The 25123-nt window shown below is 44.8% G+C and overlaps 1 protein-coding gene across 2 annotated transcripts in view; it reads right to left on the bottom strand.

The window, feature by feature from the left end:
- The window catches only part of DNAH3 (dynein axonemal heavy chain 3), an 827768-nt gene that overhangs the window by 16422 nt on the left and 786223 nt on the right, over positions 1-25123 (bottom strand). For both annotated transcript variants that reach the window (XM_073591059.1, XM_073591058.1), the window contains exon 59: positions 16799-17003. In XM_073591059.1, coding sequence (XP_073447160.1) covers positions 16799-17003 — 205 coding nt within the window. The remainder of the gene's footprint in view (positions 1-16798; positions 17004-25123) is intronic.

Here is a 25123-nt window from a genome sequence, read left to right as displayed (position 1 = left end):
AGACATAGTACAGGAGACAGTCAGAGACTGTAGACATGATACAAGAGACAGTCAGAGACTGCAGACATGGTACAGAAGCTGGTCAGAGATTGCAGACATGATACAAGAGATGGTCAGAGACTGCAGACATGATACAAGAGACAGTCAGAGACTGTAGACATGATACAAAAGACAGTCAGAGACTGCAGACATAGTGCAGGAGATGGTCAGAGACTGCAGACATAATACAGGAGATTATCAGAGACTGCAGACATAATACAGGAGATGATCAGAGACTGCAGACATAATACAGGAGATGATCAGAGACTGCAGACATGATACAAGAGACAGTCAGAGACTGCAGACATAGTACAGGAGATGGTCAGAGACTGCAGACATAATACAGGAGATGATCAGAGACTGCAGACATAATACAGGAGATTATCAGAGCTCCAGACATAGTACAGGAGATGATCAGAGACTGCAGACATGGTACAGGAGATGATCAGAGACTGTAGACATGGTACAGGAGATGATCAGAGACTGCAGACATGGTACAGGAGATGATCAGAGACTGCAGACATGGTACAGGAGATGATCAGAGACTGCAGACATAGTACAGGAGATGGTCAGAGACTGTAGACATGATACAAGAGACAGTCAGAGACTGCAGACATAGTACAGGAGATGATCAGAGACTGTAGACATGATACAAGAGACAGTCAGAGACTGCAGACATAGTACAGGAGGTGGTCAGAGACTGCAGACATGGTGCAGGAGATGATCAGAGACTGCAGACATAGTACAGGAGATGGTCAGAGACTGTAGACATGATACAAGAGACAGTCAGAGACTGCAGACATAGTACAGGAGATGGTCAGAGACTGCAGACATGATACAAGAGATGGTCAGAGACTGCAGACATAATACAGGAGATTATCAGAGCTCCAGACATAGTACAGGAGATGATCAGAGACTGCAGACATGGTACAGGAGATGATCAGAGACTGTAGACATGGTACAGGAGATGATCAGAGACTGCAGACATGGTACAGGAGATGATCAGAGACTGCAGACATGGTACAGGAGATGATCAGAGACTGCAGACATAGTACAGGAGATGGTCAGAGACTGTAGACATGATACAAGAGACAGTCAGAGACTGCAGACATAGTACAGGAGATGATCAGAGACTGTAGACACGATACAAGAGACAGTCAGAGACTGCAGACATAGTACAGGAGGTGGTCAGAGACTGCAGACATGGTGCAGGAGATGATCAGAGACTGCAGACATAGTACAGGAGATGGTCAGAGACTGTAGACATGATACAAGAGACAGTCAGAGACTGCAGACATAGTACAGGAGATGGTCAGAGACTGCAGACATGATACAAGAGATGGTCAGAGACTGCAGACATAATACAGGAGATGGTCAGAGACTACAGACAAGATAGAATAGATGGTCAGAGACTGTAAACATGGTACAGGAGATGATCAGAGACTGCAGACATGGTACAGGAGATGATCAGAGACTGTAGACATGGTACAGGAGATGATCAGAGACTGCAGACATAGTACAGGAGATGATCAGAGACTGCAGACATAGTACAGGAGATGATCAGAGACTGCAGACATAGTACAGGAGATGATCAGAGACTGCAGACATAATACAGGAGATGGTCAGAGACTACAGACATAGTACAGGAGATGGTCAGAGACTGCAGACATGATACAAGAGATGGTCAGAGACTGCAGACATAATACAGGAGATGGTCAGAGACTACAGACAAGATAGAATAGATGGTCAGAGACTGTAAACATGGTACAGGAGATGATCAGAGACTGCAGACATGGTACAGGAGATGATCAGAGACTGTAGACAAGAGACAGTCAGAGACTGCAGACATAGTACAGGAGATGGTCAGAGACTGCAGACATGATACAAGAGATGGTCAGAGACTGCAGACATAATACAGGAGATGGTCAGAGACTACAGACAAGATAGAATAGATGGTCAGAGACTGTAAACATGGTACAGGAGATGATCAGAGACTGCAGACATGGTACAGGAGATGATCAGAGACTGTAGACATGGTACAGGAGATGATCAGAGACTGCAGACATAGTACAGGAGATGATCAGAGACTGCAGACATAGTACAGGAGATGATCAGAGACTGCAGACATAGTACAGGAGATGATCAGAGACTGCAGACATAATACAGGAGATGGTCAGAGACTACAGACATAGTACAGGAGATGATCAGAGACTTCAGACATGGTACAGGAGATGATCAGAGACTGCAGACATAGTACAGGAGATGGTCAGAAACTGTAGACATGATACAAGAGACAGTCAGAGACTGCAGTCATAGTACAGGAGATGATCAGAGACTGCAGACATAGTACAGGAGATGGTCAGAGACTGCAGACATGATACAAGAGATGGTCAGAGACTGCAGACATAGTACAGGAGATGATCAGAGACTGCAGACATGGTACAGGAGATGTTCAGAGACTGCAGACATGGTACAGGAGATGTTCAGAGACTGCAGACATAGTACAGGAGATGGTCAGAGACTGTAGACATGATACAAGAGACAGTCAGAGACTGCAGACATAGTACAGGAGGTGGTCAGAGACTGTAGACATGATACAAGAGACAGTCAGAGACTGCAGTCATAGTACAGGAGATGATCAGAGACTGCAGACATAGTACAGGAGATGATCAGAGACTGCAGACATGGTACAGGAGATGATCAGAGACTGTAGACATGGTACAGGAGATGATCAGAGACTGCAGACATAGTACAGGAGATGATCAGAGACTGCAGACATGGTACAGGAGATGATCAGAGACTGCAGACATAGTACAGGAGATGGTCAGAGACTGTAGACATGATACAAGAGTCAGTCAGAGACTGCAGACATAGTACAGGAGGTGGTCAGAGACTGCAGACATGGTGCAGGAGATGATCAGAGACTGCAGACATAGTACAGGAGATGGTCAGAGACTGTAGACATGATACAAGAGACAGTCAGAGACTGCAGACATAGTACAGGAGATGGTCAGAGACTGCAGACATGATACGGGAGATGGTCAGAGACTGCAGTCATAATACAGGAGATGGTCAGAGACTACAGACAAGATAGAATAGATGGTCAGAGACTGTAGACATGGTACAGGAGATGATCAGAAACTGCAGACATGGTACAGGAGATGATCAGAGACTGTAGACATGGTACAGGAGATGATCAGAGACTGCAGACATAGTACAGGAGATGATCAGAGACTGCAGACATGGTACAGGAGATGATCAGAGACTGCAGACATAGTACAGGAGATGGTCAGAGACTGCAGACATGATACAGGAGATGGTCAGAGACTGCAGACATGATACAAGAGATGGTCAGAGACTGCAGACATGATACAAGAGAAGGTCAGAGACTGCAGACATGATACAGGAGATGGTCAGAGACTGCAGACATGATACAAGAGAAGGTCAGAGACTGCAGACATGATACAAGAGAAGGTCAGAGACTGAAGACATGATACAAGAGAAGGTCAGAGACTGAAGACATAATATGATACAGGAGATGGTCAGAGACTGCAGTTCCTTTGGACGTTAGTAGATAATGGCCGATCGGCCCTCTCACCTGACCCAGCGATGGTTCCTCTGATCAGGAGTCAGCTCACTCTGAATTGCCCATGGTGACTCCGCTGGGTAGAACCCAGATCTGTATTCTGGCAATGACTCCATTCCTTTCTCTGCCAGGGATGGCACCAGGCTGTGTGTCTTTCACTCTGGTGGCGTAGGGCAGTGGGGTTTCCTCTCTGATGGTGTTCCCTCAGCACTGCCCTCTCCCTCTGGAGTCCTGGGTGTACTTCCCTGAAAGCTTTCCCAGGCTCCTGTATCTCTCTCTCTCTCTCCCATTCAGCTGAGCCTGCTGTGTGGGCTGCAGTTTCCGTGTTACAGTGGGGCTGCCAGTCCTCGGGACTACATGTCCCACAATCCTCTTCTCCTTTTTCTATTCTATTTTTCCCTAGCTGATATAAAGGCGGGGGAAGAAACGTAGTGGGAGGCTGTGCTGGCCAGTGCCGCTCACTAGTATAGCAGTGCACGTGCGGAGGAGAGGGAGAGGGAGGGGAAGGGGCGAAAGGAGAGCCCGCAGCTGCAGTGACGGCACTAGGGTTGGTGTCACCAGGTGCGGTATAGCATGGTGTCACCCTCCTTCCACCAACTTTAGTCCCCCCTTCGTCAGTGCAGACCCCCCACTAAGTATAAACCCCTCTCTCAGTACAGACCCCCCTTCATCAGTATGGACCCCCCCAGGACAAACCACCCCCCTCCATTAGTAGACCCCCACCAGGACAACCCCCCTCCATTAGTACAGATCCCCCCAGGACAAAGCCCCCCTTCATTAGTACAGACCCCCCAGGACAAAGCCCCCCTTCATTAGTACAGACCCCCCAGGACAAACCCCCTCCATTAGTACAGACCCCCCAGGAGAACCCCCCTCCACTAGTACAGACCCCCACAGGACAAATCCCCCCTTCATTAGTACAGACCCCCGGGACAAACCCTCCTCCATTAGTACAGTCCCCCCCAGGACAAACCCCCACCATTACTACAGACCCCCCAGGAAAACCCCCCCTCCACTAGTACAGACCCCCACAGGACAAATCCCCCCTTCATTAGTACAGACTCCCCAGGACAAACCCCCCTCCTCTAGTACAGACCGCCCACCAGGAAAAACCCCCCTCCTCTAGTACAGACCGCCCACCAGGACAAACCCCCCTCCAATAGTACAGACCCCCCAAGAGGACAAACCCCCCTCCATTAGTACAAACCCCCCCAGGACATCCCCCCTCCATTAGTACAGACCCTCCCGGACAAACACCCCCTCCATTAGTACAGACTCCCCCAGAACAACCCCCCTCCATTAGTACAGACCCCCCCCAGGACAACCCCCCACCATTAGTACAGACCCCCAGGACAAACACCCCCCTCCATTAGTACAGACCCCCAGGACAAACACCCCCCTCCATTAGTACAGACCCCCAGGACAAATCCCTCCATTAGTACAGACCCCCCAGGACAAATCCCCCCCTTCATTAGTACAGACCCCCCCAGGTCAACCCCCCTTCATTAGTACAGACCCCCCAAGACAACTCCCCCTCCATTAGTACAGACCCCCCAGGACAACCCCCCCATTAGTACAGACCCCCAGGACAACCCCCCATTAGTACAGACCCCCAGGACAACCCCCCCATTAGTACAGACCCCCAGGACAACCCCCCATTAGTACAGACCCCCAGGACAACCCCCCCCATTAGTACAGACCCCCCAGGACAACCCCCCATTAGTACAGACCCCCCAGGACAACCCCCCCGTTAGTACAGACCCCCCAGGACAACCCCCCATTAGTACAGACCCCCCCGGACAACCCCCCCATTAGTACAGACCCCCAGGACAACCCCCATTAGTACAGACCCCCCAGGACAACCCCCCCATTAGTACAGACCCCCCAGGACAGCCCCCCATTAGTACAGACCCCCCAGGACAACCCCCCCATTAGTACAGACCCCCCAGGACAGCCCCCCCATTAGTACAGACCCCCAGGAAACCCCCCATTAGTACAGACCCCCAGGACAACCCCCCATTAGTACAGACCCCCCAGGACAACCCCCCATTAGTACAGACCCCCAGGACAACCCCCCATTAGTACAGACCCCCCAGGACAACCCCCCATTAGTACAGACCCCCCAGGACAACCCCCCATTAGTACAGACCCCCAGGACACCCCCCCATTAGTACAGACCCCCCAGGACAACCCCCCCATTAGTACAGACCCCCCAGGACAGCCCCCCCATTAGTACAGACCCCCCAGGACAGCCCCCCCATTAGTACAGACCCCCCAGGACAACCCCCCCATTAGTACAGACCCCCAGGAAACCCCCCATTAGTACAGACCCCCCAGGACAGCCCCCCCATTAGTACAGACCCCCAGGACAACCCCCCATTAGTACAGACCCCCAGGACAACCCCCCATTAGTACAGACCCCCCAGGACAACCCCCCATTAGTACAGACCCCCAGGACAACCCCCCATTAGTACAGACCCCCCAGGACAACCCCCCCATTAGTACAGACCCCCCAGGACAGCCCCCCATTAGTACAGACGCCCAGGACAACCCCCCATTAGTACAGACCCCCAGGACAACCCCCCATTAGTACAGACCCCCCAGGACAACCCCCCCATTAGTACAGACCCCCAGGACAACCCCCCATTAGTACAGACCCCCCAGGACAACCCCCCATTAGTACAGACCGCCCCAGGGACAAACCTCCCTCTATCAGTACAGACACATAACACCCGTGCGGCAGCTAGATAGGACAGTGTGAAGCCGCGCCGCCCGGGTGAAGAACAGATCGAGACAGCCAGGCAGCAGCTTAGGCGGGAGTGAGAGACAGAGGAGAGAACCTGTGTCAGGCTGCAGGCACGGGCCCGTCGGGCCGCCCCCCCCCCTCCTCCCCCCAGCGAAGTCACTGCGCGGCCGCGGCTGGTCTCTCTCAACACAGAGACCAGCTGCTCCGATCTCCGGTGGCTGCTCTCCTCTGACAGGAGGAGGAGGGAGGGGGGACGGGCTCTACCAGTGAAAAGCACAGCGGGACAGAGCTATCCAGAAGTGTCCAGAAGCACGGAGGGGAGAATGAGGAGGGAGGGGAGCACTCTGGCGCTTCAGCGCCCCCACCTCTCTGGCGCCTGGGTGCACTGCACCCCGTGCACCCGCCTGGGACCGGCCCTGAAGGTAGACAGGGAATAGGTTATAAGGGGTTTTTTGCTCTTTTTTTGATACAATCTTAACACGGATTGCTCCTTTGGGAGACACAAATAAACAAATCAAATGCTTTTTGGTGGAAGGACAGGGATGCTTTGTAAGTAAAGCTAGACAAAATGGCTTTTTCACTTTGGCTGTTTCTAGCTTACTCTCTTTCTCTCGTTTTGTCTTTGTTGTTTTTTTTTTGTTTTCCTCTTTTTGCCCGTGTTGTTTTTTTCATGTTTTTTTTAGATGCTGTCTAAAACCCTAAATAGAGCTTCATGGAACATTAGGGGGATGGGTGATCCCATTAAAAAAGATACTGTATTTTCGGTACTAGAGACCCATGGTGTCGAACTGATATTCCTGCAGGAAACACATCTCACCAATGATAATAAATCACAAATTCGGAGTAAGAAATTCCAAGTACAATATCACTCAGTTTACTCCTCTTATTCTAGGGGGGTGAGCATACTGGTAAAGAGAGGAGTGTTATTTTCCTGTGGAGATGTCAGAATAGACACACTGGGTTGTTATATTTTCTTGAGTTGCCTAACAGAAAACAAACCATATGTGATAGCAAATGTGTATACTCCTCCCCCAATTAAATTGGAGATCTTGTACGGATTATTAGAGTTCGTGGAGGATAAGGCTGATACTCCTGTTATAGTGGTGGGGGATTTTAATGCGGTGCTTAACCGGGTCAATACAGGGCATTTTCACCCCCTTCCTTCCCATGCCAATTTTTAGTTTTCAGCGATGTCGCACTTTAAACGACAATTGCGCGGTCGTGCGATGTTGTACCCCAAAAAAATTGACGTCCTATTCTCCCCACAAATAGAGCTTTCTTTTGGTGGTATTTGATCCTCTGCGGTTTTTATTTTTTGCGCTATAAACAAAAGAAGAGCGACAATTTTGAAAAAAACACAATATTTTTTACTTTTTGCTATAATAAATATACCAATTTTTTTTAAAAAAAACAAATTTTTTCCTCAGTTTCAGCCGATACGTATTCTTCTACATATTTTTGGTAATAAAAATCGCAATAAGCGTATATTGATTGGTTTGCGCAAAAGTTATAGTGTCTACAAAATACGGGATAGATTTATGGCATTTTTTAAAAAAAAATAATTTATTTTTTTTTTTTTTACTAGTAATAGCGGCGATCGTGACTGCGACATTATGGCGGACACATCGGACACTTTTGACACATTTTTGGGACCATTTATACAGCGATCAATGCTATAAAATTGCATTAAAATTGTGTAAATGTGACAGGCAGTGAAGGGGCTAACCACTAGGGGGACACAAGGGGTTAAATATGTTTCCTAGGGAATGAGTCTAACTGTAGGGGGCGGGGACGTACAAGGGGAGGAGACCGATCAGTGTTCCGCTGTACTGGGAACACAGATCGGTCTCCTCTCAACTGACAGGACGTGGATCTGTGTGTTTACACACACAGATCCACGGTCCGGCCCGGTTAACGGGCAATCGCGGCTGCCGGGCACATGCACCGGGTCCCGAGCAACGCGGCGGGCGGGCGGGGGGCGCGCGCGCGTGTCCCCTAGGCGGCCGGGAAGCCCAGGCCGTCATATGACGTCCACCCAGGATGGGAGATCCCATCTGTGGACGTCATTTGACAATGGCCGGGTACTGAAGTGGTTAATAATAGTCTGGATAGGTTTCCACCAGGGGCTCGGACAGAAAGGGTGTCAGAAAAATGTCTAGGCTAATTTCTTGAGGAGATTGGATGGAGCGATTTTTGGAGATCCCGTAACCCAAATAACCGGCAATACTCTTGCTTTTCGCGGTCACACTCTACACTCTCACGCATAGACATGGCAATAGCAAAGCATTATGGCTAATAGAAAAAATAGAGTACTGGCCAAGAGGGATATCAGATCACTCACCTTTGATTCTAATGGTAAAACTACACGATAGACATACCCAGAAAATGTGGAAAATTAATCCACTATGGATGGAGCTAATAGAGAACCCAGAAGAAATAACTTTGAGATTAAAAGAATTCGTAGAACTTAACATAGGTACAGCCCCAGCGGGGGTAGTGTGGGATACCCTAAAAGCATTCCTTAAGGGGCTTTTAATCCAACAGGTGGCAAAAATAAAGAAGAAATCAAGGGAATGGGAGGAGCATATTAGAAAGGAGGTGATGGAGTCTGAGAGACAGTGTGTGATAGACCCAACCCCAGGGATGCAAGAGACATGGCTCAAGAAGCAACAGGAGTATAAAGTGGTAATTACTAGAAAAACTGAAAATAAGAGACTTTCAGGGAGAAAAATTTTTTGGAGAAGGGGAAAAATTGGGCCTTATGCTGGCACTTCTAGCTAAGACCAATTCTCCTTCTTCAGATATCTCCACGATTAGGACCCCAAGTGGTGAAATCTCATCTGAACCTGCTGTGATTATGGAAACATTCTCTGAATTTTACAGGGACCTGTATAAGTCACGTCAGGGTTCAGATCGGGGAGATATGGATAGGTTTATGGAGGACGCTGAATTACCGTCTCTTTCGCAAAATGATAGGAACGGGTTGGAGTCTCCAATAACTTTGGAGGAGTTGCAAAAAGCAGTAGCCGATATGTCCAACCAAAAATCCCCGGGTCCAGATGGGTTACCATTGGAGACCTATAAATATTATGGGGAGGTGTTACTCCCAGAGCTCCTAAAAACATTGAATTGGGCAGCTGAAAGGGGAAGACTGCCCTTTTCGAAGTTAGAAACTAATATTGTACTAATACAGAAAGAAGGGAAAGACCACCTTGAAGTATCCTCTTATAAACCAATATCATTACTGTGTTCCAATGTTAATATTGTGGCAAGAGTGTTGGAAACTAGGTTGAATAAATGCATTTCCAAACTTGTACATTTGGACCAGTCTGGGTTAATTCCCAACAGGTCTACTAGCATAAATATCAGAAGGTTATATATGAACCTTCAGGCCCCGACGGAAAACATGGGCTCTAGGGCTGTCTTGTCCTTGGACACAGCCAAGGCTTTTAACAGCCTAGAATAGGGGTACATTTGGTGGGTACAGGAGAGGTTTGGATTTGGTCCTATATTCATTGGATGGTTGAAAACATTATATAATCATCCGAGTGCCAGACAAAAAATTAACAACGAATATTCAGAAAGGCTTCCGCTCGAGAGAGGGATGAGACAGGGGTGCCCCTTATCACCCCTGTTGTTCGCCCTGGCGATGGAGCCATTAGCAGAAGTGGTGAGATCATCAACTGGATTACAGGGATTTCAGAGGAAATGTGGGGAAGAAAGGATAGCACTATATGCAGACAACGTTTTATTTTGGGGGGGGATACGGGGCCCTTATTGGATAAAGTGATGCATATAGTTGTGGAGTTTGGTAGATTTTCGGGCTTAGCTATTAATTGGGAGAAGTCATCTCTTCTGCCGGTCGATCCACTTACCAATTCCATCCCAAGGGGAATATCCCAGTTAAAAGTAACAGAGAAAATGAAATATCTCGGAATAGTGCTCTCAATCGATCCCAATCAGTACATTAATGATAACCTAGTCCCACTTCTACTGAAATTTAAAAGGAAAAGTGATATTTGGAATAGACTCCCTTTGTCTGTGGCAGGACGTGTCAACTTGGTTAAAATGATATGGATGCCACAGTTGTTGTACTTACTTCATAATTCCCCAGTCTGGATCGGGGAGAAATGGTTCCAAAAAATACAGACCCTTTTTAGGGAGTTAATATGGAAGGAAGATCAGGCTAGGATCAGTTTGCAAACACTGCAGCGACCTACCAATGAAGGGGGAATGGCAGTCCCCCATCCACATAGTTACTATCTGGCAGCTCAATTACAGCAAATGGGAGGTTGTGTCACCCCGGGAGGGGGGAACACCGTTGGTAAAGTTATGCTGCAGGGGAATCCACATAAATCAATGGTGGAAGCGTTAGAGGCAGATTCGCTGCAAGGTGAGTGTCTAACACTTAAGATGGTCACTAAAGTTTGGCAGACAGTTAAGAGAATTTTGGGGTACAGAGGATTTACAGAATATTCGCCCATCTGGTATAATAAATATCTACCAGAGTTACTAACTATAGAGAAAAACAAGATATGGGAAAGGTATGGAATAAGTCGACGGATTCAACTGTTGAGGCAAAAGTATGGGATACCAAATAAAACATTCTATAGTTACTTACAGATCAGACATTCTCTGGGTAATCAGTTCAGGGACCACCCACTGGAATGGAGTAAGATTCCACTTCTCCAAAAAATAATTAAGGCAGATATCATCAAAGGTCTTATATCTGAGATATATACACAAATAACGGGCAGAACTAACATACAGGTAGCGTCCTCTAGGAATAAAGAAAGATGGGAAGTAAACGTGGGGGTAATAACTGAAGAGCAATAGAAGAGGATTCTAGAATTCGGCCCGCTGGTGTCAATTTCTCCCTCACAAAAAGCTTCACACTTGTTATTACTACATAGAGCTTATTATACTCCCAAGAAATTGTATATGTTCGGCCATAGACCTGATGACAAGTGTCCTAGATGCCGGGAAACGGGGGACCTTATACATATGGTGTGGAGATGCCCAAAACTGGTCAGATATTGGTCAGGGATTTAAAAAATTATTAATACTACATTTAGGGTTAAATTAGATCTAGAACCTAAAGTATGTGTTTTGGGTTATATTAATGAAGACTTAGGGAATGCGAGTACCATAATAGCAACTGCGAGATGCCTGTATCAAGCAAGGAGAAGTTGGTTTGAATATCAATTGTTAAAGGATATCTGATTGATGGAAATTAATGTATAATTGTATGTTTTCTTTCTTTTTGTACTGCGGAAAATAATAAAAATTATTTAAATGAAAAAAAGGAGAGAAAGGGGGCGGGCCGAACCGCAGCTCTATGTCTGGAGCTCGGCGGGGGTGCCCCCATAACAACAGGAGGGAGGGATGAGAAGTGCTGGCAAGGGATCCAAGAAGAGAAGGATCCAGGCTGCTCTGTGCAAAATCATTTCACAGAGCAGGTAACCATAACATGTTTGTTATTTTTAAAGAAAAAAAAATGAGACTTTTGTATCACTTTAACTGCCAGAGATTTGAGAATGGTCAAACGTGAAGCTACCAGGAACTGTCATATTCCAGGACTGCAACCTACCTGAAGATGCCCAGAAGTACAAGGTGCTCAGCCAAGGTAAGGAAGGCTAAAGCCCGGCCACCACTGAACAAGACACATAAGTTGAAACGTCAAGACTGGGCCAAGAAACAGATTTTTCAAAGGTTTTATGGACTGATGAGATGAGAGTGACTCTTGATGGGCCAGATGGATGAATTAGTAACAGGCAAAGAGCTCCACTTCGACTCATACACCAGGAAGGATATGGTATGGGCTGGTATTATTAAAGATGAGCTAATTGGACTTTTTCAGGTTGAAGATGGACTCAAAATCAACTCCCAAACCTACTGCCAGTTTTTAGAAGACCCTTTCTTCAAGCAGTGGTGTAGGAAAAAGTCTGCATCTTTCAAGAAGACCTTGTTATTTATGTAGAACAATGCTTCATCACATGCATCAAATACTCCACTGCGTGGCTATACAGTAAAAGGCTTTAAAGATGAAAGCATGACATGGCCCCCTTCCTCACCTGACCTAAACCCTATTGAGAACTTGTAGGCCCTTTTTAAATGGGAGATATAGGAAAACAGTACACAACTCTAAACAGTGTCTGGGAGGCTGTGGTTACTGTTGCACAAAAGCTGATCGTTAACAGGTCAAGAAACTGACAGACTCCATGAAAGAAAGGCTTATGACTTATTGAAAAGAAGGGTGGCTATATTGGTCACTGATTTTATTTGTGAAATGTCAAATGTTTACTTGTAAATTTTGTGTTGTTTCTTTATTATTCTCACTTTAACAGATGAAAATAAACAAGTGAGATGGGGAAATTTTCATTTTTTCATCTAGTTGCATAATAATTGTGCACACTAATAGTTGCCCAATAATTGTGCACACAGATATTCTCCTACGAAAGCCAAAACCTCACTTTTACTTAAAAATTCAGGTTTGAGGTTTATTAACATTTTGGATTAACCAAGAGCACTGCAGTTGTTCAATAATGAAATGAATCTTCAAAAATACAACTTGCCTAATTGTGCAAACAATGTATATACTATATACACAGTATATAGGGTATGTAAACTAACAATGAACTTTGTTTATCTGGTTTGTTAAATATACCTTAGAAATAGTTGTGGTATATCTGTTAAAGGATATGTAAACTTTCATTTAAAAAAAAAAAACACGTCATACTTGCCTCCTCTGTGCAGTTGGTTTTGCACAGAGTGGCCCGATCCTCCTCTTCTCGAGTGACCCGTCGGAGAAGCACTCTCCCTTGGGGCACCCATGCGGGCACGCTCCTGTATCCTGCTGCTGCGTCCATGGACACAGACAGCAGGACTTGGCTCCGCCCCCCAACTCTCGCGTCATTGCATTTGATTGACAGCAGCGGGAGCCAATGCCTGCGCTGCTATCAATCTATCTAATCAGGACCTGAGACAACAGCTGGAGCGGTGTGCTCGTCCCCGACGCAGGAGCGATTGGGCTCAGGTAAGTAAAAGGGGGACTGGTGCACTACAAGAGGTTTTTCACCTCAATGCATATAATGCATTGAGGTGAAAAAACGCAAGGGTTTTTAAACCCCTTTAAGTGCAAAAACATACCTGTTGATCCTGCCAGAAAGCATGGCAGCTGACAACGGAGCCTCTTCCCCACTGATATAGAGGAGAGGGGGAGGTTTCCGTAGTCCTGTCCAAGGGTAACAATGTTGTTCCTCCATAGATACAGTATGATGAGTGAGCACTGTCATCATAGGAAGGAAGTGTGTTACTGGCAGGATCACCGGGTGAAGATAAGACAAATGCAGCCACCATATCTAATGATTAGAACCTTGCATATTTGCAATTATACATTGTTTTTTTTTTCTTGGGTTCAGCTTTACGAATGCATTGTTAATAACAAATAGTGTCAGAAGGTGGCAGCATGGTCCTTCAGGTAATAATCAAAAGTTACATAGTGTAATTTCTCAACTTGCTCGAACATAGCTTTCTGATCTTTTTTATAAAGTAACATGTTCTAGAATAAAAAGTAGAGCAAGTCAGTGCAGGTATACAGTATACTTTTCTTTTAATGGAAAACAAAGAATTATTCTGCTTTGCAGATGGTTTATCACAATTATCTATTTGCTACAGGAAAAGAAAGATGTATCATTTCTAGCAGGATTATTGACTTTAGATTCTGCTACGACTAAAGCACCAGTTTGTTATATATTATCAAGAGGAGTGCTTCTATACTTTATTCTGTTTAAGTTGCTTGGTACAAAGCAACCTCCTCCCCTCTGGTATATTTTTTTCTATAAATCACAAAGCTTTTTATTGTTTTTAGCTGCCCTGCCACTGACACTTAGCTAAAACCCAGTAATAACACTAACATGTTCCAAGAGACTGATTACATGCTACAAATAGCTGCTAGAGGATGCTGGTGTGTTGATTTAGACTGTCCTAGACTGTATTTCCTAAGTAGGACTTCAGATGTCATGTATTACAAATGACAATCAGATATGCTATAGGTGTGTCAAAACCTGCTGATGTACTCCAAGTTTTACTCTAGAAGCAATGGCTGACTCACTTCACCTTATGGTCAGTTTAAGTTTATACACAGGGGTAATATACTAAACATACTTGAAATTATTCCAATACATTTATGAGATGTTTGCATCTTAGTATTTTCTTTTCATGTAAAGCAAATGTATGAAGTTGAAGCCTCTGCTTTTATTTAGATGCTAGACTTACAAAACAAGGTCCCATACTTAGCATTCTGTGATATTATACCTTCTAAGATATTATTAAACCTCTATGTGTTAGGAGACTAAAAGAAAGGTATAAATCACCCACGTACAAAGCAACAAAGCAACCAGGGGCTATCTTCAGGTTTTATATATATATATATATATATATATATATATATATATATATATATATATATATATATATATATATATATATATATATATATATATAATTTTTTTTTCTTTATTTTTTCTCACACCAGTCTAATTAAAATTCTATTAATGGTTTCTAAGATCTGCCACTACCATCTTACATATTACAGAATTTTGTGACCCTGTTTTTAAAAACTGTGGTCAAGAAAAAAAAAGTGGGTCAATATTAAAGCCCAGCAATTAGTAATTGTAGGAAGTAATCCACACTTATGTCAGGTTTACTTCAAAAATCTTCCTTTCATCCTCTTAGTGCTATATTAGAGACTAAATGTAAAACTATAATTGGATGTAAAGAGCAACACATTGATGCAAGTGGACCAAGATGAAGTATTACTGTACATCTGAGGGACATCGGTTCCATATACTCCTTTAATTTCTGTACTATTTCTCTCAACTATTGCATTCTCTGTATTTTTTACAGCAGTAAATGTATGCAAACTAGAAGAGAGAAAGGATATTGCCATATGGATAAGCCATGTGGGATTTGCAACTACAGTTAAAGCTGCACACCAGGTAGCTACACAGGAAGCTATTTAATGCAGCTCCTTCATTATTTATTTAGATCATTAAATATAATTAATATATATATATATATATATATATATATATATATATATATATATGAATTCTTTTCATCGGTACTCACCTCTCCGCCGGCTTCTGGGTCTTCAGGGAGTTCCGTCGGACATCCAGTGACGTCACGGACATCAACATCACCGGACTCCTCCCCCCTTCCCCAAGTGCCTCCGTCTGCTAACGAAGGGAAGGGGGGAAGAGTCCGGTGATGTCGATGTCCATGACGTCACCGGACAGCCCGGACAGTGATGATAAATATGGATGTGGTTAACTGGGATCATTCAGTGAGCTAAGTGTAGGCAAATTTGATAACCTCTGTTTTTAACATTGTTGTCCTTAGAGGCTGATAAGCTGTGATATTTTTGCAGTGTGGATCGGCTTCTGCTGTTGCCATGACGGCGGCGTTTGCTTTTGATTAACGTGTGACGTCCTAGCCATGCCCCGCTATGTCCGGCTTTGACCGTTGCAATATACTAAAGTTGAACTAACGTTCTACGTTTTTCTTAAAGTTTAATTTTAAAAAATTACTTACGTCAGTGCTACAGTTTGAATTTAAAACGTATTTGTGTGAACTGTGAAGTTAAGTCATGGATTGTGGAAACTAACTAGTGTCGGGTGATTGTATATAGTGTATACCACATTTACCACTGACTAATGCAGAGTTGCAATGCAAGGAGATCAGCTAAAAGTAGTTGGATCTGTATGTGCATTATAATTAATCGAAATTAGTCGATAAAAAAAAAAAATCGATTATTTGAACATGAAAACTTTAATCAGTAACAGCCCTAATATATATATATATATATATATATAATATAGCAAATCAGGTGTGCAGCGTCTGAAGCCAAGAACAGCAGCTGTAAAAACGTCCAGTGTGCATAAGGCCTAAGAAAGAAGTAGATAGGAGGAGAGACTGTACTTAGTCTACTCCTGCTCCTTTATTGTCCAGTCAGCAGACAGGGATCAGGTAGGGGGCACCATTGTATTCCTTAACTGTAAGTGTTGCCACCCTCCTGGTGATTGTTATGAGGTGGGGCTGTGAAAACCGCAGGACTAAATGTATAGAAGAAGTTCTGATATATGTATTTAATTTGTGTAATTGGATGTGTGCCTGGAGATCAGGTTTAGTCTAATTGCTTCCCAGCGACAGTTGCAAACACTCTGCAACAATAGCTCTGTTGTGACCACCTACTGTATCATGAGTCCCTGTGGAACATGTCATTTAGACAACTGCAGCTAGTTACAAAATCCACAATTAATAGTGTGTTGATTCAGTATTTTTTAGCCACAGTTTCTCTAAAGCAAGTTACAGTGTAACTAGTGCATTTATGAAACTGTTTTTACCGAATTCTTCTTGAGTCTTACCTGTAGGAACTGCAGGCGGGAGAGCAGGTCAGATACATAGCTGCCCAGGGGTTTCAGTGAGGGGTAGGATTTGGCAGCCCACATGGTAGGTACTTTCCCAACCAGCATACTGTTAAATACATTCTCCAGCTCTGCTGACATCAACACTTGGCCTTTGATAGCTTTGCCTAAATTGATCAGACTGCTCCGTACAACATCTGTGAGCCTGGGAAAGGAAACAAGATAGAGATTAAGTAAAAATGACAATATATTTTGTTGCCATTAAATTAGATATGACACATGCAGTCTGTTTAACCACTTCAATACCAGGCACTTAGACACCTTCCCGCCCAGCCCAATTTTCACCTTTCAGCGCTGTTGCAATTTGAATGACAATTGCGCGGTCAAACAAATTTTTTATCATTTTGTTCCCACAAATAGAGCTTTCTTTTGGTGGTATTTGATCACCTCTGCGGTTTTTATTTTTTGCGCAACAAATAAAAAAAGACCGAAAATTTCGAAAAAAAACAAGTTTTTCTTTGTTTCTGTTAAATTTTTTTGTAAATAAGTACGCTTTCTCCTTCAATAATGGGCACTGATACGGCGGCACAGATGGGCACTGATACGGCGGCACTGATGGGCACTGATGAGGTGGCACCAATGAGGTGGCACTGATGAGGTGGCACTAACGGGCACTGATGATGGGCACTGATAGGCGGCACTGATGGGCACTGATAGGTGGCACTGATGGGCACACATAGGCGGCACTGGGCACTCGTAGGTGGCATTGATTGGTATATATGGGTGGTACTGATGGGTACGTATGTGTGGCACTGATGTGTGGCACTGATGGGCACTGATAGGTGGGCACTGATGGGCACAGATGGGCACTGATGGGCAATGACAGGTGGCACAGATGGGCAATGACAGGTGGCACTGATAGAGCATTGCTGGGCAGATCTGGGCATATCATGGACATAATAGTGTCAATCAGTGCCCATTTGTGGGCACTGATTGGCACAGATTGGGCACATGTGGATGGCCATGGGGTACATACCTGGCCATCCACGTTGCCCCTTCCCTGGTGGTCCTAGTGGCATCCCTGGTAGTCCAGTAGGGTGATCTGAGGGGGGGCTGCGCTGATAAACAATCAGCACAGACACCCCCTGCCAGGAGAGCCGCCGATCGGCTCTCCTCTACTTGCGTCTGTCAGACGCGAGTGAGGAAGAGCCGATCAACGGCTCTTCCTATTGACAGCGTGATCAGCCGTGATTGGACACGGCTGATCACGTGGTAAAGAGCCTCCGCCGGAGGCTTTTTACCAAGATCAGTGTAGCGGTGTGTCAGACTGACACACCGCTCCACCGATCGCCGCGATGCGCGCCTCCGGGGGCGCGCTGCAGCATGTTATCCTGCTGGACATCATATGACGTCCAGTCAGGATAACACAACCACTTCCCGGACGTCAATCCGCTATAGGGCGGGCGGGAAGTGGTTAAAGTTATAAGTGACTCTGGTCACACTAATGTCTAAAGCCCAGGCAGATTAAACAAATGTGAATCTAGCAGCAATGCCGCTAATTCTGGGCACTGCAGTCATTTTAGATTCTTAATACAACAAGGTCAGCAAAGTCACATGTACACAAATGCTTGTCACTCAGCTGAACTAAAACCTTTCACAAGCAACAAAGAGCTCTGACTTTTTTTTCTCCAAAACATTAAGGCTGGGTTCACACTAGTGCTAATTGGACGCAGGGTTGTTCGCATCCAATTTGCACTAGCAGGAGATTGTGACCGGCTCTCTATGGAGCCGGTACACATATCTACGGTGCAAATTTGCACCAGGTCCTGTGCGTCTTTTAGTCCGTTTCAGGTCCGAATTCAGTTAAAAATTCGGGCTGAAATCAGACCTGAAACGGCAAACTTGGAAGCACCGGACCCCTGCTGGGAGTTGCATGCTGCTTAAATGTGAACCCAGCCTTAAAGCATAATGGATGTACGCAGCTAAACACTGCAAGCTCTTACAAATGATAGGATATTTTAGGATATACAAATGATAGGATATTTTTTTATCCATGTGAACTGCATGTTATGCATATTAAAGTACATTTTTCTTTCACTTTGTTTTATTAAAGGGGTTGTAAAGGCAAAAGGTTTTTTTTTTATCTTAATGCATTCTATACATTAAGATAAAAATCCTTCTGTGTGCAGCAGCCTCCCCAGCACCCCCTAATAGTTACCTGTTATCTCTGTCCAGCGATGTCCACAAATCCCTCAGCCGTCTGGGACTCTCCTTCCTGATTGGCCCCATTGGCTAACTGACTTTGACAGCCGCAGGAGCCAATCAGGGGAGAGAAGGGCCAGGCCTGAATGGCAGCTTCATGTCTGAATTTAAACAGGGAGCTGCAGCTCAGCTCGGTGCCCCATAGTAAGCTGCTTGCTGTGGAGGCACTCGATAGGAGGGAGGGGCCAGGAGCAGCAAAAAGGCACCAGAGAAAAGGAAGATCAGAGTTGCCCTGTGCAAAACCAACTGCACAGAGCAGGTAAGTATAACATGTTTGTTATTTAAAAAAAAAAAAAAACAAGCCTTGACATTCACTTTAAAGCAAGACAGAAAACAGCATTAATACATAACATACACCTTGACACAGAGCTGAAATCCACAGTTTCATCCAGTTTTCCACAAAAAAAAAAAAAAAAAAAGAGCAATAAACAACTTTTAATACCACGCTTTCTCACGGAACAAAATATAATTGAAATCATTCAATTCAGTCAGTAGAATTGCCAAACTCTGGCCAAAACCCCAGACATTCAAGTCAGAGTAAATTAATTAAAAAAAAAAAAAAGGAGGGGACGTGGGGGAGAAGAGAAAAAAAAGGAGGGGGAGCTGACTCAGCAGGAGAGAGCTCATGAAGAAAAAACAAACTGAATGGAAAAACTATTAAAATACATTTTTAAGGCAAAATATGTGAGTTGTCATTGCTGATGCTGTCTGTCAGAATACAATAGCCGGCAGAGAAGAGATCTCCATCCAGACTGCTTAGCGTGTTTGAAGGAACCTATTAGATTTCCCCTGTTATGCAGGCTGAACAAAAGAAATCTCATGTATGGCCAGCCTTACTTATTCTGTGTTTTTGTTCTCATATCCCAGCCAGATTTTCAGCTTGTAAATCCCAAGTCAACTGTTTAGCAATTTACCTTTTTAATCCCTAATTTTACAACTCTACACCTTCAAGCCCTGTAGAAGGAGATGTGTTTCACTCTCAAAACACATTGGCATGCTTATATTGTTTTACCAAACAAAACAGCCTTCTCCCAGCATGAAAATGAGACTCCAACTACTGGCTGAATAGAAGACTACACAAAAAAACTCCATATTTTAGATATACCTGACTAAATATATATTAAAAAAATGACCATAATAGATAATGAATGAACATATGTATGAAACCTGGAACTTGGAACTGTTGAAAGCCCTTACTGGACCCCTCCAATCTTAATAACCTACATCCCAACTCCTTACTCGCCTTCTCCTCCAAACTTCTTGAAAGACTGGTCTACAACCGGCTGAGCGACCATCTGACCATGAACAAACTTCTTGATCCCCTTCAGTCCGAATTTTGCCTCAACACTCCACAGAAACTGTTCTTCTTAAACTCTCAAATGACCTACTAATGGCTAAAACCAACAGACACTATTCTGTACTACTTCCCCTGGACCTCTCTGCTGCCTTTGACACAGTGGACCACCCCCTCCTCCTCAATAAACTCCACTCCTTTGGTCTCTGTGACTGTACTCTTCGCTGGTTCTCATCCTACTTATCCCACTGCTCCTTCAGTGTCACTTACAACTCTACTTCCTCCTCTCCTCTTCCTTTCTCCGTCAGGGTCCCCCAAAGTTCTGTTCTTGGACCTCTCCTTTTCTCAATCTATACCACCTCCCTGGGTCAGTTGATTGCCTCCCATGGCTTTCAATATGATCTCTATGCTGATGACACCCAAATCTATCTCTCCACCCCCCAGCTCACTCCATCTGTCTCCTCACACATCACCAACTTACTAGCAGACATATCAGCCTGGATGTCACATCACTTCCTCAAACTCAACCTATCCAAAACAGAGCTCATGGTATTTCCTCCCCCTAGGTGTAGTCCTGGACTCCGAACTAACCTTTTGGCCCCACATCCTGTCGCTATCCAAAATTAGCTTCCTCAACCTCTGCAACATCACCAAGATGCGCCCCTTCCTAACCAATGTCACCACAAAGCTTCTAATCCACTCCCTGGTTATCTCTCGCCTCAACTACTGCAAATCCCTCCTCATTGGCTTACCACTAAATAGGCTATCCCCACTTCAGTCCATCATAAACGCTGCTGCCAGGCTCATCCACCTCACAAACCGCTCAGCGATTGTTATACTCCTCTGCCAATCCCTCCATTGGCTGCCACTCGGCCAACAAATTAAATTCAAGATACTAAGTATAACTTACAAAGCCATCCACAACCTAGCCCCCAGTTACATCACTAACCAAGTCTCAAAATACCAACTTAATCGTTCTCTTCGCTCCTCTCAAGACCTCCTGCTCTCAAACTCCCTTGTCACCTCATCCAATGCTCACCTTCAGGACTTCTACAGAGCCTCTCCCATCCTCTGGAATGCTCTACCCCAATCTGTCCGACTTTCTCCTACTTTGTCCACTTTCAGGTGATCCCTGAAAACTCATCTCTTCAGAGAAGTCTATCTGGCCCCCACCTAACAACTGTACATTTATTTTCTCCATCAGCACATACCCCACCGTTAATACCTCTTTTATCTATTGACCTTCCCTCTTAGTAAGCTCTAAGTAACAGGGCCCTCTGATTTTTACTGTATTAAAGTGTATTGCATTTGTACTGTCTACCCTCAAGTTGTAAAGCACTGCGTAAACTGTTGGCGCTATATAAATCTTGTATAATAATAATAATACCTACAGGGATCAGAGGGCAGCAAAGCAGCAACGTTTTAAGACATAAGCCACCAGAAAAAAAGAGGAAAGATGCTGTTCTTTCACAGGGGTGAGGTCACAAAGTTACTTTGGGTAAAAACTAAGGGCATTATTTAATAAAGCGCACTTATGCTAATTGTTAAGTAACTGGTACATCAGCGATGGAAGGAATAAATAAAATGGGATCACTAATGTGAAAACTGGGAACAACACTTATAAATTAGCAAACCATTTAATTACTTCTGTCTTCTCAAAAACAAATTGTACTAGCAATAACAAGTTGGGGAATTGTATTGGTTCTAGTAATAATGGTCCATTTTTAAGATGTCTGGAGACAGAGGTAGCAGAGGAACTGGCTCGGTTAAAGCTTAAAGAGGGAGTCCCGCTAAGAAAAAAAATTTTAAAAGTCAGCAGCTACAAATACTGCAGTTGCTGACTTTTAAAATAAGGACACTCACCTGTCCCGGGGTCCAGCGATGTCAGCACCGGAGACCGAATCGTCCCTCGGTCCTCGGGTGCTGCCGCCGCCATTCTCTGTAAGGGAGTCGGGAAGTGAAGCGCTGCGGCTTCACTTCCCGGTTCCCTACTGCACATGCGCGAGTCGCGCTGCGCTTCCTAACTGATCCCCGCTGTCTCTGGGACCCGTGTGTGTCCCAGCAGACAGCGCGGTGGGGACAGGAGGGGGCGTAGACTCCGTGGGAATCTATGCCAGAAGTGGGAGCAAATACCTGTCTTAGACAGGTATCTGCACCCCCCTCCCCCCTGAAAGGTGCCAAATGTGACACCGAAGGGGGGGAGGGTTCAGAAAAGTGGAGGTTCAATTTTTGTGTGAACCTCCGCTTTAATAAAGAAATGGGCCCTGACTGTATTCATCCCAGAGTTCTAAGAGAACTTCCAGGTATGGTTTTTGAACCATTAACCACTTGCCGACTGCCTTCCACATATATACGGCGGCAAGGCGGCTCGGCTGCGCAAACCGATGTACCTGTACATCTGTCTGTGCATGTGAGAGTGTGGGCGTGCACCGGTCGCGGTTCACAGAGGGAGAACAGGGATTTGCCAATGTAAACAAAGGGGAATTCCCGCTCTGATAGGGGTCAACATTGAGATCTGCTGTTCCTAGTGATCAGGAACAGCGATCTCTGTGTTGTCCCAGTAAGCCCATCCCCCCACACAGTTAGAACACACCCAGGAAACACAGTTAATCCCTTGATTGCCCCCTAGTGTTAACCCCTTCCCTGCCAGTGTCATTTATACATTGATCATTCCTTTTTTTTAGCACAGATCACTGTATTGGTGTCACTGGTCACCAATAAGTGTCACTTAGGGTCAGATTTGTTTGCCGCAATGACGCAGTCCTGCTAAAAATCACAGATCGCCGCCATTACCAGTGAAAACAATAAATATTAAAAGTCCCTAATTTTATCCCCTATTTTGTAGACGTTATAACTTTTGCGCAAACCAATTAATATACGCTTATTGGGATTTCTTACCAAAAATGTGTAGCAGAATACATATTGGCCTAAATTGATGAAGAAATTCGATTTTTTAAATTTTTTTGGATGTGTATTATAGCAGAAAGTAAAGAAGTTTTTTTTTTCAAAATCGGTGCTCTTTTTTTGTTTATAGCGCAAAAAGAAAAAACCGCAGAGGTGATCAAATACCACCCAAAAGAAAGCTCTATTTTAGGGGAAAAAAAGAACATAAATACTATTTGGGTACAATGTCACACGACCGCACAATTGTTAGTTAAAGCGACGCAGTGCCATATCGCAAAAAATGGCCTGGTCATTAGGGGGTAAATCCTTCCCTGGCTGAAGTGGTTAACAGATCTTTTTAATCAATCTCCTCTAACAGTAGCAGTTCCCCATGACTGATGGACAGCTAATAATGTACCTGTCCACAAGAAGGGCAGAAGGTAGGAGCTGGCAATTACAGGCCAGTGAGTTTAACATCTGTTGTAGCCAAGTTAATGGAATCACTCCTGAAAAGAAGTACCCTGTTTCCCCGAAAATAAGACCTAGCGTGAATGTCTGTGATGGCTGCAATATAAGCCCTACCCCCCAAATAAGCCCTAGTTAAAGTCCTTGTAGGTCTTATTTTCAGGGTAGGGCTTATTTTCGGGGAAACAGGGTAGGGCTTATATTGCAGCCATCACTGACAATCACGCTAGGTCTTATTTTCGGAGAAACAGGGTATCAATGATCACATTAAAACAGACAAACTTGCTGGACCCAAAGAAGCATGGCTTTACTAAGGGTAGATCATGTCAGACTAATCTGACTGAATTCACGTAACTATATCACTAATGTTTTGGACCAGGGTGGTGCTGTGGACAAATATCTTGACTTCAGTAAGGCATTTGATACAGTTCCACATAATGATCAAATACAACAGATGTACAAGCTAGAACTTAACTCTTGAGTGGTTGAGTGGATATGCAGTTAGCTAAAGGATAGATACCAGAGTGTGGCTGTAAATGGGGTTCACTCTGAACAGAGACCAGTCACTAGTGGTGTACCACAAAGCTCTGCACGAAGTCCTGTTCTATTTATTCTCTATGTAAGTGATACAACTAAAGGGTTGTTGGGTAAGGTATGTCTTTGCTGATGACACAAAGGTGTGTAATAGGGTTGATATTCCTGGAGGTGTCTAACATGGAACATGATTTGGCATTGCTCCAAGATTGGTCAAAACAGTGGAAATTGCAGTTCAATGTTTCTAAGTGTAAAATAATGCACCAAGGGAAAAAGAATCCCCTCAGAGAGTACAACATTGGGGGTACAGTGTTGGCCTGCACTACAGAGAAAAAAGACTTAGGAGTACTTATTTCAGATGATTGCAATATGAGCAGTGTGGCCAGGCAGTGGGAAAAGCAAATAGAATTCTAGGATGCATCACTGGGGGGATCACCAGAAGGAGGAAGGAGGTCCTGATTGCCCTATATAGATCTTTAGTGAGACCTAATTTAGAATACTGTGTCTTGGAGACATTTATAAGATAAAACGAGTCCAGAGATGAGTAACAAAAATGGTGAAAGGTCTGGGGGATAAAACATATCACGAGAGACTTCAAGAACTTAACCACTTGCCGACCGCTCCACGTATATGTACTGTGGGGAGGCGGCTCCTACAGGTTGAATCACGTACAGCTACTGATTCTGCACTTCGGGGTCTGCAGCACGCACGTGCGCCACCGGCGACCATTTTGTGCTGTGATTGGACACATCAGGAGCCAATCAGCGGGTCCCGCCAGGACCTGCCGTTCATTCTGTGACAAGGAAAGACAGATATCTTGTGCTTCTGCTAAGCAGGAACACAGATCTCTCTCTTACCACAGTACAAGCACCCCCCACATTTACATA

Source organism: Aquarana catesbeiana, linkage group LG06 (assembly GCF_042186555.1).
Source record: "Aquarana catesbeiana isolate 2022-GZ linkage group LG06, ASM4218655v1, whole genome shotgun sequence".
In the NCBI taxonomy this organism is placed as follows: domain Eukaryota; kingdom Metazoa; phylum Chordata; class Amphibia; order Anura; family Ranidae; genus Aquarana; species Aquarana catesbeiana.
The sequence above is the reverse complement of the archived record's forward strand: the minus strand, read 5'-3'. Positions and strand labels throughout refer to the sequence as shown.